This window comes from Anarrhichthys ocellatus, unplaced genomic scaffold (genome assembly GCF_004355925.1).
Source record: "Anarrhichthys ocellatus isolate YVR2014 unplaced genomic scaffold, GSC_Weel_1.0 scaffold20, whole genome shotgun sequence".
NCBI lineage: Eukaryota > Metazoa > Chordata > Actinopteri > Perciformes > Anarhichadidae > Anarrhichthys > Anarrhichthys ocellatus.
This window is the reverse complement of record NW_022280050.1, coordinates 67,825-86,687: the sequence shown is the minus strand read 5'-3', so window position 1 is coordinate 86,687 and position 18,863 is coordinate 67,825. Positions and strand designations below refer to the sequence as shown.

The window sequence follows — 18,863 nt, the reverse complement described above, 5'->3', positions numbered from 1 at the left end:
CCTGACATTAGCCTTTAGCTAAAAGTGCAGAAGTACAACCTCACAGAGTCACCAGCAGCAGCACTACAATACTTCTTTCAAACCATTCAGATAACGAAAACTGTTGAATCGTCATTACGAATAGTGAGGCTATGTGCTAGAGGGATGCTACTGTACTTTTAAGTCAGTCTGAATTGGTGCATGTGCAGCTTTAACTACTGGACAGTACCCTAATCTTTAACACTATTATTGTGGATCAAAATGTAACCTCGTTTATTTGTTTCTGTCTTGCCAAATCTGTTTTTTTGTGTGTGCAAGAGAATCAAGAGAAAGACATGTTAAGGCCACACAAAAAGTATGGAAAGAATTACAGAGTATGGATACATGTGAGTATTTGCTAACGCTATTAAATAAAATAAGGTTTTCCCGGAAATACTGGACAAACCCACAGAGATGAGGGAGCACTTCATCTCCTGTATCACTTACTGTAACGTGAGTTCTAAACGCCTAATGTCTGGATTATTTACAGAGGTAAAACTCATAGCAAGCTCCCTCTTCCGCATTTGAATTGAATTATTCACATCTTTCACTCCCTCTCTCTCACACACACGCACACACTCTCACACACACACACGCGCACACACACGCACGCACCTCTTACCGTTAATGGACTGCTACATCATAAACAGTCTTGCCGGTAATGTGGAAAATGTGTGTGTGTGTGATTTCTTTCTTTCTGAGCATGTGTGCACTTATTAACTACACTAAGTCAAATCTCTCTTTAAATAATATATCAAATCTCATGAGATATCAGCATTCCTTAGCGTTAGCGTTTGCACCCGGCCCTCTCTGGCTTCGAGCTGAAATCCAGAATGTACTCATCATGCTCGCAAACAAAGCTTTCTGGGAAGCAGTTCTTTAGCTACTTGCCAGTGTGACAAATGAATAAGTCAGTCAGAAGGCAGCGTCTGTTTGACTTTGGGACCAGCAGGCCTCGGAGCTGTCGACCTGTTACTGAGTAAGTTATGAAGTAAAAGGAACCTGATTGCTCGGCAGTGATTTATCATCAGCTTTTAATCTGTACAACAATCAATACTTCATGACCTTCTTTATTCCTTCTTCACAGATCTGTTGGAATGCAGCCCGGTACATGCAGATTTACTACTAACCAAAATGTAATTGTAGTCTACAGGATCTACCCTAATCTATTCTCAGTATCACCAAGCCCTTTTGCTCTCAATCATTTTGTATCAAACGCACACACACATACACACACACACACACACACACACACACACACACACACACACACACACACACACACACACACACACCTCCCTTTTTGTTCTTGATTGATCACACACTTATCTGTCTCTTTGACCTCTAGCTAAAACAAACCAAGGGTGCATTGTCATCTTATCCTTATTTCTTAGTTGATTCATTCACTCTATGTTAAGTTAAATGATTGCCTTTTATCTCCCAAAAAACATGTGAAATTCATGTTTTTACACGTAAAATGCTAAAATGACACATATGTGAGAAAAAAAAATGGAGATGTTCTCCTGTAAATAAGACTTGTGTACTCGTTCTCGATTACAAGATGTATCTCACTATGTAAGAGAAAAGAAATCATTACAGCAAGGAAACTTGTAATTATGAGGTATTTTCTCATAATCATGAGTCACAATTACGAGCTATGATTTTGCAACAATGAGATACTTGTGTGAGAGGGTCTCCAATTTATTCGTTCTGATGAAGAATGTGCCTCTCTAAAAGCCACATGTGCTTAACATATGATCTTACTGTATATGTGGGGTTGTCATTTTCACATGCAATTCATTCTACATTTCGTATAAATCGAATGTGTTTATTTCAGATGAATTTAATCACTTCTAAAAGAAGGAAGAATTACTATATAGGCCGACATGGGAATTTTTTAAGACACAAATTTTTTTTTGCATATGATAAACATAAATTTGTATTCATCACATGTGATGAATTCGCATTACCTATCAGCCTTTTTCTTGAACGCCAGACTAGGAAAATCACAGGCGTAAAGTAATGATGGCTGGATTCCATTTAGCTGCTTCAGTTTCAGGGTCCTACTGTGCCTGCTGGATCACTGTCACTCCGACTTAGTGGGACACTCGATTAGAACAGAGCCAGCGTTGATGTTATGTAGTAACACCTGTGCTTTTCCGAATATGACAAGTCAAAATGTCTGTTGTGAAAAACGACCTATTGCGTTCTCACATATTAGTCTTTTTAGTGCATCCTTAAGGCTGCATCCTTGCTTAACTTATCGATTCCTATTCTTGTGATGTCAGGGAATGAAAATGGTTCCATCTATATGAGCATGTATACATTCATGCATGCGATAAACCTACGTCCACATAAATAAAATGGTGTTATTTATGCAAATGAAAGATAACCAGACAAACAGAGACAGAGAACAAAATATTTGATTAAAAATAAATAACGAATAAATATTTGTGTTCATACATGTAAGTATGCGTATGTATGCATGAATATGAAGTAAGGTTTTTTCCCCTCTTTTCTTTCTTGTTCTCTTTTTCTGTTTGTATCACTGAGTGTATAAATATATAATAATTGCAAATACATGTCAGTAGATTGGACATATTGTGGTTGTACTGATTTATGTATTCATTTCAATAAAAGTACGAAACATTTAAACAAAGAAATTAAAGAAAAAAGGTTTTGTTTGAGCTGTGGGGAGGATCACTAAAGAACCACTTAAATTAATTAATAAAATAAGATACAACAGTGAACCAGAGGCACAAATGAAAATGTGACTTCTTCGTATGCTTGATAACCTTCACCTGTTGCTGAGAGTACATTAAAAACGTAAAAAGATTTGTGGGTCTCTTTGTCACTAGTCGTTGCACTTATGGCTCTAATTTATTTGATGAGAGGTTTTAACAGGTTTTGCTCCTAATATAGCAAACAGGAGACAAAAACACCTGAAAAGTATGAAAAATCATAACCTGATTTATGCTATTGCTGATTTAGACATAATGGGTCAATCATTTAATTGGAGATTAATTGTCCACGATTCAACTAATATAAAAAAATATCTTTAATTAATCCGTTTACCTCCTCTTAAATTATATACAGCTAATTTGACAGGACTACCCCTTTAAATAAATCCGCTGTATAAATAAAGGAAGAGTCCATTTCACTTAAAAGGGGAACTCTGTCTGTGCTTCGTGAGATTTTAAAAATGTTCCACAAACAAAATCCACTATGAAGGGAAATGAACACGTTACGTTCAAATCGCTCTCAAACACGGATATCATGTTACACTAAAAACCGACATTTAACGGTTTTGTGTCTTCACACAAAAAACGGCGTTCACCCCTTCGGCGCTTTTCTATTTATAGCATCAGCTGTTGCAATACAAAGATTAGCTATTCAACGTATTGTTTCGCTGATGTGGGCAGCGCTCTCCCGTCTGTGGCGAAAGGGCGGCGGCGGTTTGAAGAAGCCGAGGAAGAGAGAGGGAGATGAGGAGGAATATGTCGGCGTGAGGACGTTTCTTTGTGTCCACGACAGCTAAAAAAACTCATCTTGGTAAGTGGCTTTCCTGCTGACAAGAGAGGGGGAAGAAGAGGTCGTGAATGCGGGCGTCCGTGTTCACGGACAGTGAAGGCAACACCTACCGTGAGTGTAAAACCGACCACTCTCAGTGTATCAACAATTTACTGCAGCCTTTACTACATTGTCACAATGACAGCGCGGTAAACAGTCGAGGGAAGTTAGCTTCGCTTTAATTTAGTAGACCGACGACTGGGTTCAGTTGGCGGAAATTCCTTTTTTTTTTTTTTTTTGCTGCAAACTTCAAGAGAAGGATGAAGCAACCGAAATCCGTTATTTTTCATGGGCGGCTTCTGTCGGTTTTCCACACGGCCGCTCACAAACACACACACACACACACACACACAGACGGGCCCTGCCTGTGTATGTTACAAATGTCCCAAAATACACGGTGCTTGGCTTTTCTTTCGTATGTCAGAAATGCTCACTGAAGCAGACATGGTGTGCAGATTGAACCGCTGGACGGAGAGAACAGAGGGACTCTTCATGTATCAAATCATAGGATGAGATCATTCAGAAGCACCCCAGTCTGCAGAGAGAGAGAGAGAGAGAGAGAGACACACGCACGTTAATCACTATTAATAGCGAAGTGAAATCACCAGATAATTTGGTTGTCTGAAGACAGACACCCCTTTATCCTTCCATCATAACTCAATGGAAATGTCAGTCCCTGCTGCTGCTGAAGCTGCACGTTGCCTGTGAGAGGAGTAATGGTGAGCTGACTTCTGCATGACAATTTCTCCTTAAGTTTAATTGTGACCTTTTGACCAGAAGAAATCACCTTCTTTATGATTAGTAATGTTAGATGCAGGTGTGTGTGTGTGTGTGTGTGTGAGCCATTACAGGTGTACGAGGCCTGGTAATATTCACCTACTTGTTATTAAATATTGATTCCCGTGACATTCAAATTCTCACTTGCATGTATATGAAGTCTAACCTACTGTAGGAGACACCTCAAAGTGAGGCCAAAGCTTGGCCCGTTGTGTAGAGAAGTGGTGATTGTGATTACAAGGTGTTAACCAGAGCATGATCCAGACCTGGATGAGTAGACTTGAGCAACCAAACAGCTGAAATAGACTATTTTGTTTTCAAGTTTCACATGGGGCATGGTGATAATTCAATGTTTCATTGGACTAGTAACGCGATGAAATCGAGAACTTTAACGTCCATTTAGTGTCACTGGTTCACTCATCCACACATCCTGTGTCCTGGTTGAAATGGTCAAATAGCCCCAAACAAAAAATTGTACATTTTTAGAATTAATGAGTGGAAAGTTCAGAGTAGGAAATTCCCCCACAAAATCACAGCCACAGACTGTGGCTAGTTAGTCATTGGTGATGACCCACTCTCATGTGAGCCACTGTAAAGCCCTCCATTAGGCTCTTTGCACTTTGTTCTCTCAGCCAAAAAGGTTGCACAGGGTCTAAAAGATGTGAGCATGACGTCCGTCATCACTGGGGGAAATTTGATGAGGAGGGCAGCTGACTCTGCTCACCTCATTTTCTGAAATAGATCAACAGGAATGACGTCAGTGGACAGTCGGTACACAGCACACTACTTGTTGAAATAGTTGAAAGACGTCTTTTATACAGTTTTATTAGCGAAGCTTACTGTTGCTCAAATGACCATCGGTTTGAAACGCTGTGCAGTAAGAGAGTGGCTCAGCTGTGCAGAGTGCATCTTACTGCACACTGAGTTTGTACCTGTGGGATGTACGCCTTCATCCAGGGAGTCATATTATTTTGTGAGGAAAACATCTTTTAAGTACATTTAATGGAATGCTGGAATAACTACGAGCTGTATGAGTCAGGGATGGGACGATATAGGAAACCACTCACAATAAGTTAATCATGGTGAATTTCCATTATCGGGATAATCGTGAATACGAGTGACTTGAGAAAGCTGTCTAGTTCACTATCATGGTAGAGAAGTGAAGAATGGAAATATAGAAATGATCATGTCAGAAATATGCTTTGTTTACGCACCGGGGCCTTATGATTTATGATCACCTTATTTAAAATTGTTAGATTTTCTTCAACCATATTTTGATCGAATAATATTGTGAATCGCATTAATTTTGGCCGGGATAATCGGATCATCGTATGAGTAATAATATATCAAGGTGCATCTGATTTTTGACCACATTAATAACTAGAATATTGCCAATATTAATGCTGCTGGTAAAGAAGCATTGGGGTCCTTTCAGTATTTGCCCTCAGCTCACAGACAAAGAGTCATTGCTTTTACTCCGGCTGTCCTGGCGACAACAAACTCAAGGGTTTCAGTTTTTAAGAATTGTTTATATTCTGATTAACCAAAATGTAACTGTCCTTTTCTTAAATGGCTCATAAGTCAAAGGTAAAATAAAAAAATGGCTCTCAAACAAAGTTCGACTACAGTTTTGTGAACTCGGCGACCTGTGCCTTAACGCCTCTCTGGAATGATGGATGAGTGTTGATATCGGCGCTACAGTCCAGGCCGGGGTGTGCACCGCTGTGTTCCTCCTGATTCCTGCTCTGTGAGATGTGTTGCTGCTTTGTTCCCGTGTGAAGAGGGAAGTCCCTTCATCCTTTCCCCAAGGCAGCGACTCACCGCTTCTCAAGAGCCCAGAGAGGCTTTATGGAGTCCCGGTGAAGTCCACAACACACCGGCTGCTTCTGTTATTTTACACGTGAAACCACACACCTGTAGAGTGATGCAGGTGTAGTGGTGGCATTGTATAAACTATGTCACTGGTCCTCTAGCTATCACTCTGGATGAGGATAAACTTATTCTTGTGCCACAGCTGTAGAGATTGTGAAAGTGAACCAACATACAAAAGAAGCTTCATATCATTATTTACATGCTTTGCAGTTTGTCGCTGTGCCACACTGCTGCACACCCAGTGTGTGCAACAGGGCATACAATAACTTCATCTGATGTGCTGCAATGTTTCGGTGTGATGGAAAACTAGGTTTCTCTGATTAATAAACATTTCAATACTTTGACCAAAGTTGTGCTTTGCAACCATCGTCTGATTTAGAGTGGGGGTGAGCGGCTTGACCATTTTGACAGACACGGCCAGATAAAGTATTAAATCTCAGTTTGTTGTCTGCTACACTCTCTTATTCCAACCCCGTCTCCTAGAAATCATTGATATATTACTAAATATCTTTTACCATTTACGTATCATCATCATCATCATCATCATCATCATCATCATCATCATCATCAGCTGGGTTATGGATATAAAGTGCAGGACATTGACACCAGTTTCAGGCAACAAAAAAAAAAAGCGTCTTTTGTTTATTGTGTAATCACCTGAAACGAAGACTGGTTGTGTTCCGGTAATTTAGGATGAGCTCTTTATATCTACATGTGGAGCGCGTCCTCGTCACAGACACCGCCACGTTTCCACAGTCGCACAGAACGTACAACTAAATTAAACACTGGCTCTAGATGGGGCCATTCATGTTTTTAGCATAGTTCTTGGCACACGGGAGAAGTTTCAGTCTGTTGCAATCTGCAACCTCACCGCTAGATGTCACTAAATCCTAAACAGAGTCATTTCTGCACTGATGCATTTGGGCCTCAAAGCACTACTCAAAGTCGAGTGATATAAAAATAAATAAATAAGCCGCCGGTTTAGTGTGGATGAAAGGCCAAATCCGAGAGGAAAGGATTTCTATTCATTGGCGTTCGTGTGAACACAGCGAGCGTTGTGTACCGTAAACATGTCCTCATGCAGCCCTGGTTGACCCTCTGAAACATCAGGGTTTGTGAAGCCATACAGCCACATTGAGCAGATGACTAACTTTGGTCGGGCACATAATGACACTTCCTCGACCAAGCTTCCACTCCCAAAGGAATGTGCTTTAAACTTTGGTGTCTGTGGATTATTTTTGTCTCACGAAACAGTGAGCTGTGTTTCAGAGGATTGTGGCCTCCACCAAGTGAGACTCGGGATAAATGCTGACACGCCATACAAGGTTGGGACCTGACTTGGTGTGAGAACCACACCTGGTGGCAGCAACTGTGATTTCATGGGGCTTCTCTTTTTCTGCACAGCACTGAAAAATCCTACTCGGGTGGTGAAATCGTGGCGTAGACATTTACTCTGTGGCTTCACGACAGCCAGCCAGCCGAAGAGGCATTTCAACATCAGGAATTTGTCTCGGAACTTCTGTGCCCAACCCGACTTGCTGGCTGGCTGGCTTGGTTTTTTGGAAAGGAAGGAAACATCTTCCTTCCCTCCATTGTGCTGGGCAGGAAAGGATGGACCGTAGCCAGCTGACAGCTGTTTCCTGGTGGATGAAGAAGGAATGGGTGCGTGGGTGGTGGTGGTGGTGTTGTTGTGGTGCTCGTAGTTTGTGAATGTGCTTTTTTTTTTTTTTTTTTTTTTTTTGACTGCTAGCTGAAGGATTCACAGGAAGATGGAGTAGATTAGTTTGATTTCAGAAATTCCAATTTAAAATGTGTATGAACACTGTGGTTGGTTTGATTTAAATGGTTGCATCAGTGGGTCGCATGTTTTTAACCCATTCACTACAAATCACATGTGCTTAACATTGCCTAACAGAAAGTAGAAGCTAGCTTGAGATATGAAATGTCTTTATTATTTAGGTCTTTTTGTTGTGTGTAGATTTTTAAAGGTACCTGTCTAGTGGCATGCAATCACCACAGTCTTACAAAAGTGTTGAATGCGTTTCCTTCCTCAAAAAAACATTCACAAATCAATTTTTGGAATATTATAAATCATGATTAGTGCACATCCACGTATGCTAGCTTGCAGTCGTCTTGCAGGATAGTGTGTTCTGTGTCGTCCGAGTGCTTGCTCACGTGCTTGTGAAGGCATGCACATGCAGGAGGACGCACGTGCACAAAACGGTGACTCATAAAAACATTGCCCAATAGCACTACTAGGTCAAAAGTCTTTAAGTTCGCTTGATTTGATCGACAGTTAGACTTCAACCTAGATTTTGTTTTGCAGTGGTTAGGACGACTGAATTATTTTCCCACTCATAAGATTTTTTTAATTTTTAATTTTATGGCTTGTAGCAAAACTGTCAATATCACATAGAAGGAGAAATGACAACACAAAGTGTGCGCACACAGTAAAGCAGTGGTGTCCGTTGTGTCGGCTCCACTATATTGTAACATTTTCATCAACTATGTCCTCGCTTCCTCTCCCTCGCTTTTCTGTTTCTTCTGCTCTGTTCTCTTGCTTCCATCCCATGACTCATTCTCACTATAGCTCCCCCTCTTTGTGGTGAGCTTTGGTGTGAGCTTTTTGCAACAACAGCATAAGATTTATACATACAAACACACTAAAGCTCCCATCTCATTGCGCATAGTGATTTGAACTATGCAGTATAACTGTATTAATGTGAGACTCTTATAAAAGGGCAGTCTGATACAAAAAAAAGATGCTGTACAAGCTGTTCCCCTGAGGTGTGAATGCATCTTAATCATTTGCAAATGCTTAAATAGATACATTTGTTATCCTCTACTGTACTTAACTTGTGTTGGGAAAAAAAGAATACTCCCCTCCTTTATTAAACCTCTCATATTTAAGCAAGATGGATGTTTATTTTTGTTTTCAAAAAGCCATAATTACAAGCTACGGTTATCCATCATCTTTCTCTGCTGGTTCTGTGGTTGTGCTGGGTTCCTGAGAGTAGACGTAATTAGTCTGCTCTCAGTGGCTTTAATTAAAACCAATGATGCGAGGACAGCGCAAGTGGTTGTCTGCAATACCTGTTTTATTGTGGCTGCTGCTTCGTTTACTATTCGTCCTTCTGTTTACAACACGTCAGCTGACAAGAAATATCGGTGAGCTAATCTTGATGGCAAATGCAGCTGCATTTCCTGTAGCTGCTTCGCAATAAAAGCCGCTTGTGGTTTTTCCAGTGAAGGCCGCAGGAAATGTTAGCTTAGCATTAGCAACACAATGTCAAAGGTACCAGCATGGTTTACATCCATGTTAACTTGCTAGCAGTCTCCTCCTTCGTCTTTGCTGGTGCATTGCAGCCTCTCTTGATATGTTACTGCCCCATGTAGATAAGTGAAGTAGTGATCAACCATTTGCAGGAACGAGCATCACATCACCCACGTGAGCGAGCGATTAGGACCATAATACCGTAGGTCAGTGTGGTTATCCTTTGCTTTGAGGCCACAATAGAAATGCATACGGTCACAGCTTGGGTTGGGCTAATGCTTGGCTTACAGATGCTGCTGGAATCGTGCAGCATCAGTTCCAATTTAAACAGAAAAAGAAAAATGTTGACTGTCTTATGTCTCAAATCGATTTGCCTTTCTTACTTCATTTGACAGTGTAGATGCAGAGAGAACATTGGACTACCAAGCTATCCAAATTCCTTCTTATTTTTTTAATAATAAATATTTCATGATAACTTAGTCATGATAACCCTCATATTGTGCATGCTGAAGTCCACCTTGCAAAACAAGTCATTGAATCACAAAGCTACCAGTTTAGTAGTCTGGGTGGGCTTTATGTTGCTACTTGCGTTGTCACAGAACTCTGCACGGTTCTGTGGTTTCATATCTGCCCGTTCAGCATAAATACTCGCGTCAATACTGTCGTCCCATAAGATGCAGTTCCTGTAAAAAACTGTTCGACGTTGGCTCCAAGACGGCTAACCGTACTATAGGTCCTGGAAAAGCATCAGCATCTCTGGAAAACAAGTCAATTGTTCCACTTCAACATGTTTTTGCTGAAACTCTTTTCCACTTTATTGTAAAGCCATGTCCAGCTGTCACTCAGCTAGCTGTGTGTGTCTCTCTGGTGGGTGGAACCTAGAATCTGAGTTTCTGTTGCCCAGCTCTGACAACATGTTTTAGATGAGCTTACAGGGTGCTGAACTCTCTCTTCTGGCCCCTCTTTCTCTATTTGTGCACTACCCTTAACAACTCCCTCCCTTGTTCTCTCTCCCTCTCTATTGTCAATCCCTCTTTTCTTTCCATTTCCCCTCTCCAGGTGTGTGTCCTCAGCCACCCTACCTAGCCTTCTTTTCACCTTCACCACCACTGTCGAGGTAGCCATGGCGACCAGCGCCCTGCCAAGTGACAACCTGCCAACGTACAAGCTGGTGGTGGTGGGGGACGGCGGTGTCGGGAAGAGCGCCCTCACCATCCAGTTCTTCCAGAAGATCTTTGTGCCGGACTACGATCCCACGATAGAGGACTCGTACCTCAAACACACGGAGATAGACGGACAGTGGGCCATACTGGATGGTGAGTAGAACTCTCCATGCTTGTCTTATTTTTTATTTATTTTGATCATTTTCTTTTGGTTTCAATTAAACCCGTCCTTCATTGACTAATGAGGGAACATTTGTATTTGTTCTTAAAAGGATGTTTCAGCATTAAGCTACATTCCAGTGGTCGCTGCTTGCTCCACTGAGCAGACTATAAACTAGTTGAAAGAATTAAAGACATTTAGAAAAAGGCACTGTTGCATGTGAGACTTATTCTGCATCATTCTATGATTTTTATCCTTCCATCAATAAAGTTTTCAATTTAGATTGGAAACACATGAAGCTCAGGAAAGAATTTGAAAACAACTTAAAAAAGAATCAGTTCTACAGTTTATGTGAACGCACTTTGTCTTAATTACCTTAACTACTGGCTTCTGCTAAGTGAGTGGTTCTCACACAGTTGTTATGTAAGAGCAGCAGAAAGATGCCTGGGTCACAGTCACAGGTTAACACATCCTGAGTGTCTCTGGGTTAACAAAGTCTGGGTGGAGGTGATCTCTCAAGTCGTGGAGGAAACAAACACTTATTCTGAACATGTTCCTGCAGAAAAATTGCAACATTAACAATGCTTTTGGTTAGGAGGAGTTCAACAATTAATATTAAGAATAAGTGACTCTCTATGTCGGCTTTGAGAGGTCTTAAGTCAGACGTGTGGTAGTGCAACAAGAATTAAAAATGAAATGCCTAATTGCCAATTTGTGACTGCAGGTGAAAAGAACATTTAAAAAACCTAGTCTATATATTTCATTGGAAAAGTAGTCAGATTGTATACTTACTTACTCAGACAAGATATAAAGTACAGTTTGCTCAAAGCCCATGTCGAATACATACATCATCAGGGTGTTTTTAAATGAAAAGGACAGCATGAGAGAAAGTAAGCATGAGAGTGTATCCATAAAGTAATACACTCGTGTCCCTCCAGTGCTGGACACAGCCGGCCAGGAGGAGTTCAGTGCGATGAGGGAGCAGTATATGAGGACAGGAGATGGCTTCCTCATAGTCTTCTCCGTGACGGACAAGGCCAGCTTCGAACATGTGGACCGATTCCATCAACTCATACTACGGGTCAAAGACAGGTAGGTGGGAATGATGAGGCCATTACTACAACTCATGTCTGACCAAACCCAGACAGGTTTTGGTCAGGGCTGAGCGATGGCGTTGTCTTGTTTCAGCATTAGAGTGGTAAAGGATCAGGATCTCGTACGCGCTGGACTCTCCTCGAGCTGCAGAGGAATTTGGCGGACCGTCGGATTTGTTTCTAAAATTCTAATCAGTCGTGTTGTGAAATGTCAGCTGTGAGAGAGGAGACGCATCTGTTCTCTGACAGTAGCCAATAAAACTCAGCTTGAGATGTTACAAAAATAGAAACTGGAACTGAGCAAGTTGCCGTATGTCCATATTTAGTGGTGCTCTACTGTAGCTCATTTTTCTACAAGATTGATGCGTTGCAGAAACCTGACACCTCTCAGACAATTTGTGAAGCATGTAATGTTAAACCTATCGGGTCCTTACAATAGTCTTTAGACCACGAGACGCTTTTAAACACTCTTTGGAACTGCATTATTCAGTTGTACAGAGATACCTGAGGTTGTGCATGTGTGTGTTTGTCCTCTTCTTTTCAGGGAGGCCTTCCCCATGGTGTTGGTGGCTAACAAAGTGGACTTGGTCCATCTGAGAAAGATCACCACTGACCAGGGCCAAGAGATGGCTGCAAAACACAACGTAAGTAGTGAGGTCTACGTGTGCCTGTGTGCACTACAGAGACTAAAGACAATGGAGGCATTCTCTAAGCAACAGTGAGAGGAAAGATCGTTGCTCACAGAGGTGTGTCCTTGTATCTGAAACCATTCAAACAAAAATCACAATAGAACTAAATAAACTTCAAATGGTTAATTCTGTTTCCCCAGCTGAAAAGTAGACTTTTGTCACTTCTGTAGCGAACAAAAAGAACACCTTGATGACACAGACTCACCACTGTGACTACATTAAGCTGTCTAAATACAAACATGTCTCTTTCTAAAACTGCAGCGTCACAGCTAACATCTGGTAAGGAGTGGGACAGACAGCCCAGCTGACCACATCATTAATGACAACAGTTATGCTCTGTGATTGGCTATCTCAGCGGTTATATCAGCAGTTATATCAGCGGTTAAAATGCGTCAGAAATCAACATAAAATCCAGGCTACTGACAAAAGCTCTGCTGTATATTCAGCTATTTTGGCATTTAAAATGAAGAATCACAGTGAGAGTTAGAAACGGTTAAAGGTTGACTACCTAACTTTGCTGTCACATGACCCCTAACCCTTAGGCCTTGTTTAAACTCACCGTGGCGCGAGCCTCCACTGATGGGGCGCGAGCTACGAGGGCGTTTATGCTCAAAGCGCTGTTGGTTGCATTATTCTCCGAAACGCGAGGGAGCGTACAAACAAAAAGTTACCGAAGAAGCAAGAAGACAAAGAGTGAACTCACATCCACAATGTCAAGGAGGAGAACTGGAAACTCAAATATCATGTTGATGGACCTACTTTATCACCTTTATACAAGCCCTGTCAAGAATTCAATGCATTGGAATGAAACAAAGGTTGAATATCCTTTCAATTATTTGATTTGGCTGCAAAATATTTACACAAATGTGGATTTTCTTTTGGCATCCTGCTTATTAAGCATTTTAATCGTTAATCACTTCATCAGTGAGCTATTTGTGACCGTCGTGTCCGAGAAGCCAAGAGCTCCCGGTGACAAAACTCCGAGGTGCACGACTAAGCGGCTCAACAACGACGAGCTGCGGTGACGTGATTTTTGTGGCGGCCGTACTTTTGCGCCGGCTTCATTACAGCGAACATAAACCACACATCACTGAGTTTATGTCACGCTTTTGCAAAAGCTCCATGTATCCGGCTGGTGTTTAAAGATTTCACTCTCTGGAGAGAAAAACATGCGTTTACAAATTGAACTGGCTTAATGGGGGGGGGGGGGGGAGTCCCCTCCGTGAATACTACATGAGCATTGAAACAGGCAAGTAAACAGGGCTGTGCTCGCTGTAATCTGCAAAAAGGATCACTTCCATACAGACTGCACCATGTTGACTGATCTGAGAGCACTTCTACAACCTCCCTGTGATGTCGGATGAGTTTGGTCCAGACGGGATCTCTGTCACAGACGCATGCAGTATTTATTCCAGGGTTATGACATCTTGGGGCTTTTTATGTTGTGCGTTTTTTTTTTTTTTTTTTTTTTTTTTTTTTTTTCTATTTTGGATTCAAGGGCCCCTTTTTTCATTTTTGACATTTTGAAGTGATCATATGCAGCCTGGACAAAGAGTCCAACACTCGGGGCTGTTTCCACACTGACTAGCATCACACTCGGTTGATTCATCGGTCATTTCCACGGCTGCTAGGCATGTGTCAGGGAACATCTGTCTGTCTTTAAAGACGGAGATAAAGAGGTTTTTATTTATTGTAGTGATGCAACCACATTGCGTTTGGAAGCCCTCAGCCAGCCATCAGCAGCGAACAACAACGATGACAAACAATATACAATTATTGTCTGCAGAGTTGTTGATTTAGTGACAGTGGGCAGTTATGTTTTTAATTGGTGTTGTCACGTATACAGGATCCGTCCCCATGCGATTTTCTTCTAGTTTCACCTCATCGGGAACTTTTTTGACCTTTTTTATAGTTTCTTAACCACGTAGCACTTGTATATTTCCATACTTTATACATTATATTCATGTGCGGTTATTTCATATTCCACTCTTATACCATCTATGCTTAATTTGGGAACCTTTCGTTTGTTTCCTCAGATAACTTATATTGAAACCAGTGCCAAGGATCCTCCAATGAATGTGGACAAAGCCTTTCACGAGCTGGTTCGTGTTATAAGGTAACTCAAGGTTGACTTTCATTTAACCTTTTTTTTTTGTAACGTCTTTGCATTTAAAAAAATTATGTGAAGGAGATTTACTTACAGCAACAGCTGTTAAAGTGATTGATTGGCCCTTTTACAAACATAAATACAGTCATAAAACATCTATTAGAGTTGTCTCAACTCTCAAAGTGTGTCACCTCCCCCTTCACTTCTTTCGAGGTTAGTGGCATAGAGAGTGGAAAAGCAAAGCAAAAAAAATCCCAGAGCTATTTCCTGTCTTGACACGTGTCATTTCAGAAGATTTTGATTTGTGTCCATGCTTCGAATGTGGTCACATCCTGTTTTAAGGTCTTCTCTCGCTGCAAGGACCAATAAGCATCCAGCAGACAGTTTGTTTTAAGGCCTTAACTCAGATCCACAGGAACACTGCTGTAAGAAAGGAAATAATCCAGATTAAGTAGAGTTCTTTGCTGTTTTGGTACTTATGGGAAAAAGAGGAGAGTCGATTGATGAATCAACATTGCCCTCTAGTGGTCAGACTGTGGTCATACAGGAGGTGGATCCAGACATAATGGTTGTGCTTTTTTCAGACTGCTGCATCAGCGGTTCAGGCAGAAAGTGTCCATCCTCTTTGTACTGGTGTATGGCTGCTTTGAAAACTCGCATAGAACACGTTTTAATGTAAAATCTCTAAGAGGTGATGCTCTAAGCTTAGTATGACTCACTTGTATGGCTGCCTTTGGGATTTTGATTTGCAGTAGTAGTTGTAAAGAGGAAAAGAATAAAAAAAAAACACAAAACAAAGGAGACAAGCATTGAAGAGTTGGATGAGAAGATCTAAACCACTCTCATGTCTGATGGCAAATGTGAAGCTGGAGCCAGCAGTCAGGACTAATAATCAGGAGGGTCTTATTTCTTTTTTATTTTATCTTTGATATGTGGTTCAGGCCTGATGTTGTTTTTATATTTGATGTTAAAACTTTGGACGTCAGGAATCAAAGCAATTGAGCCGCAATTGAAAAGTCTCCCCCAGCAACCCGCCTCTAGTTTGACCAGACAGCGTCTACGCTCAACACTGAAAGCAGAGCTTTAAACGCTGTACTTTTAGGACTTATTTTCTTCTATAATACTTTTCTTTCATACTTCTGCCAGCAGGACTGCAAAATACAAACGATATTCTTACATTTCTTTCTATGTGTGACTTAAAAAGTCTCAAATTGAACCTGCAGAAACCCTGGTTATGATTATTTTGTATTTATGTATTTCCCTTCTCCATACCCGCAGACAACAGGTGCCAGAGCGAAACCAGAAGAAGAAAAAGAAGATGAAATGGAGAGCAGAGCGTTCGGCAGGTTCCCACAGGTTCCACTGCGCCATCTTGTGACCTCCCTCGTCCTGTTTATCATTCGTTAACATACACACATACGCACACCCACACACCTTTGGATGTCAGGGAACTCCCCAGCGGGGGTTAACTACTGGAGCACAAAAAGGTCCCTGAATGGCTGACAAAGTGAATCTGAAATGTTGGACCGACGTCCCCTCACCCTTCACAATGCCTCTGAGTGAGAGCTGAGCCCTCTCTCCTCAATTTACGGTCCCTTTTCAAACGTCCCTCCCGTCTCTATTCAACACAGAACTACAGCGTCACCATCAACTGTTTCTCACGCAAGTCCATCAATTCTCATTTTAAATGTGGCACCAGACGAGAGACCCTGGGGGGGAAGGAGATCAGAATCACCTTGACATTGGAACTTTTGTCTTCTTGAGAAAAGGGAGGACCCGCCTCAAAAATGGCGCCTCGTTTTTCAGCAACCTGCTGGTCGTCTCCTTTCTGTCCTCGCACTCCTCACAATTTGGGGAATAGAAGAAACCCGTGTGATCTTTTAGAAAATGTTGTGCTGTGTTCTCTCTTTGTAGAGCGGGCATCATAAGGGCGTGGCGGATGACCACGAGAGTGGGCGACAGTGATTTTGGGTAGTGCAAGTAGAAGGTGCTTTGGTTTGGTGGGCGTAGCGTGAACTTCGTGGTCATGTGACGCTCGGGGTTTTGAAATGTCGGAAGGGAAGGGAGGACGTGTCGTGGCAAGCGAGAGAGACGTGGCGCTGAGAAAAGGTGTCGTAACGGTTGACAGGTGAGCGCTGTGGTCATATCAGCTTGTTGAATAAGTGTTTTAAATATAGTAGTTGTAAAGGAGAGTGAGATGTGGTTACACGGTTTTTGCCAACACCGATGTGTCGGCGGCCATGTTTACAGACACTCATAATAACGACGCAGAGCAAGTGTTTGGAAATAATTATGGTTTATTTCGGTTGCCTCCTCAGTCATGGTCAATGGCATGATGAGAGCAGTCTTCACCAGTACTGTATGGACAATAGCCCTGATATATTCTGTCTTTGTAGTCTTAACAGATTGTCTTCAAAACAAGTTACTTTCCATGTTTTTGTTTTTTTAATCTAAAGAAAAGAAATATCAAAACAATTATATTTGTGATATTAAATCTAGTTATAGGTGGCAATGTAAACAAATTCAATGCTGTTTTACAAAAGATCCGTCGGATGAAATACAATAGATGAGGGACAACGAGAGCTTCACGTTTCAGATCTGAAGCCGGCTGGAGAAGCTGATTTGCACTGGCCACTAACCAAAATAATGTGATGTCACTTTATTTCAATCAAGGGGCTTTTTCCGACCGCACCGCTGAATTCAGGACAATGAATCGAGCCCAGCGAAAGAGAGCACTCCGTCAGTCTGGGCATACATACTGTAGCCCTGGGGAGACATCCGAGTTAGACCGCCTGTGTGAACCGGGCAGCGTGACGCTCCTGGGGCTCAAAGCCATGTTAACCTCGCTACAGACGACGTTCAGTTGTAGGAAACACTCGAAGCAACAAGACATTCAGTATATTCACGTCTGTAGTCGGGAGGTAGATAGGAATGTACTTAATAACCTATGAAATGGCTTGTACTGTTAACGCACTAAAGTTTCGGTGGGACAACTTTTTTTTTTTTTTTTTGTCTGGAAGAATACCGTCTCTTGAAGGAATACATTTTTGCACTTTTAATACGATTTCTGACTTTCCTATTGGCATGTTGTTTTCTGTTCAAACCTGGCACGGTCACAAAAAATGATTTGAATGTAAAATCGAATAACGAAAACAAGCAAAGAGGCAATTAGCGTTGTAGCCCTGTGTGCCTGTGTACGCCTGTTGCCTCTGCGACGACTGTGACAGAGATTAAATTAATTAGAATTTAATCATTGGAAAGGTATTGAAAGAAAAGTTCCATGTTACACTCAGTTATTGAATGGTGTACAAATTCACCTCAGCATGAAAGTCGGAAAAAAAAAAAAAATCAACCTCAGCGACAGAAGAGCATCGGTTTGAATCTCCATCTCCTGTTTAAAGGGACGGAGACGTGCTGACCGTTGAGCAACAGACTCTGGATCGAAGGACAGAAAAAAAACTGAATGTGTTTGAAAATGTTGCATCATGTATGTTTGATACCATTTTGTATTATTGATATGATTCTTGCAAAGTGTTTTTTAAACAACTGAATAATTTATTACTGTCTGTTACCTCAGCATGTCCCAGACCTGGACAAAAAGCTAACAACCCCCCCCCCCCCCCCCCCCCCCTTTATTTCCTTCTCTTCTTCATGTCTTTGGGACTCAGAGGCCTTTCGCCTTTGAGCCCCCACATGAAGAGACGTTTAATGTGTCGTGGACCAAGAAGAAGAAAGGGTTTGATCCTCAACGACCTCTTCTCTGCTCGTGTGAACAGCCTCACACGAGGGTCAAAACAAGGAAAGTTTGTCGTCCAATATGTAACTTTTAAATGTTTCTTTGTTCAATGTGAAGTTTCTTAAATGAATAGATGGACGCTTTTTCACTTTGTTGCCGAGCGCTACATCGGTACATTGAAATACTAAGATGGAGCCATGCAGTCGTTATCTTATACCTTTAGTGTAAAGACTGGAAACAATATCAGCCAACCAGCGCCTCTAAAGCTCACTGAACATGTGATATTTAGTTTGGTTAATCTATACAAATGGTGGGTTTATGTGCTGGATTATTTCTTACCTTTGGACAAAGCCAGGCTAGCTGTTTCCAGACTTTCATGCTTCCAGTCTAAATCAACTGGCAT

At 41.6% G+C, this 18,863-nt stretch overlaps 1 protein-coding gene across 2 annotated transcripts; it reads left to right on the top strand.

The window, feature by feature from the left end:
• Nucleotides 1-3,418: 3,418 nt before the first annotated feature.
• mrasa (muscle RAS oncogene homolog a) lies at nt 3,419-18,333 on the top strand. Of its 2 annotated transcripts, none has more exons than XM_031858465.1 (6): nt 3,419-3,570; nt 10,571-10,827; nt 11,773-11,926; nt 12,473-12,572; nt 14,654-14,733; nt 16,003-18,333. In XM_031858465.1, exons 2-6 carry the CDS (start codon nt 10,635-10,637, stop codon nt 16,100-16,102), a joined length of 627 nt encoding a protein of 208 aa, XP_031714325.1. In that variant the 5' UTR covers nt 3,419-3,570; nt 10,571-10,634; the 3' UTR covers nt 16,103-18,333. The 2 variants fall into 2 exon arrangements, with proteins under 2 accessions (XP_031714325.1, XP_031714326.1); XM_031858466.1 differs by having other exon boundaries at nt 3,419-3,660.
• Nucleotides 18,334-18,863: the final 530 nt, after the last annotated feature.

Excerpts from the sequence above, each read along its gene's own strand:
- mrasa (XM_031858465.1), top strand. The coding sequence starts at position 10,635 with ATGGCGACCAGCGCCCTGCCAAGTGACAACCTGCCAACGTACAAGCTG. Across the intron at positions 10,828-11,772 it reads ACAGTGGGCCATACTGGATG|TGCTGGACACAGCCGGCCAG; the intron begins GTGAGTAGAACT and ends GTGTCCCTCCAG. Across the intron at positions 12,573-14,653 it reads AGATGGCTGCAAAACACAAC|ATAACTTATATTGAAACCAG; the intron begins GTAAGTAGTGAG and ends TTGTTTCCTCAG.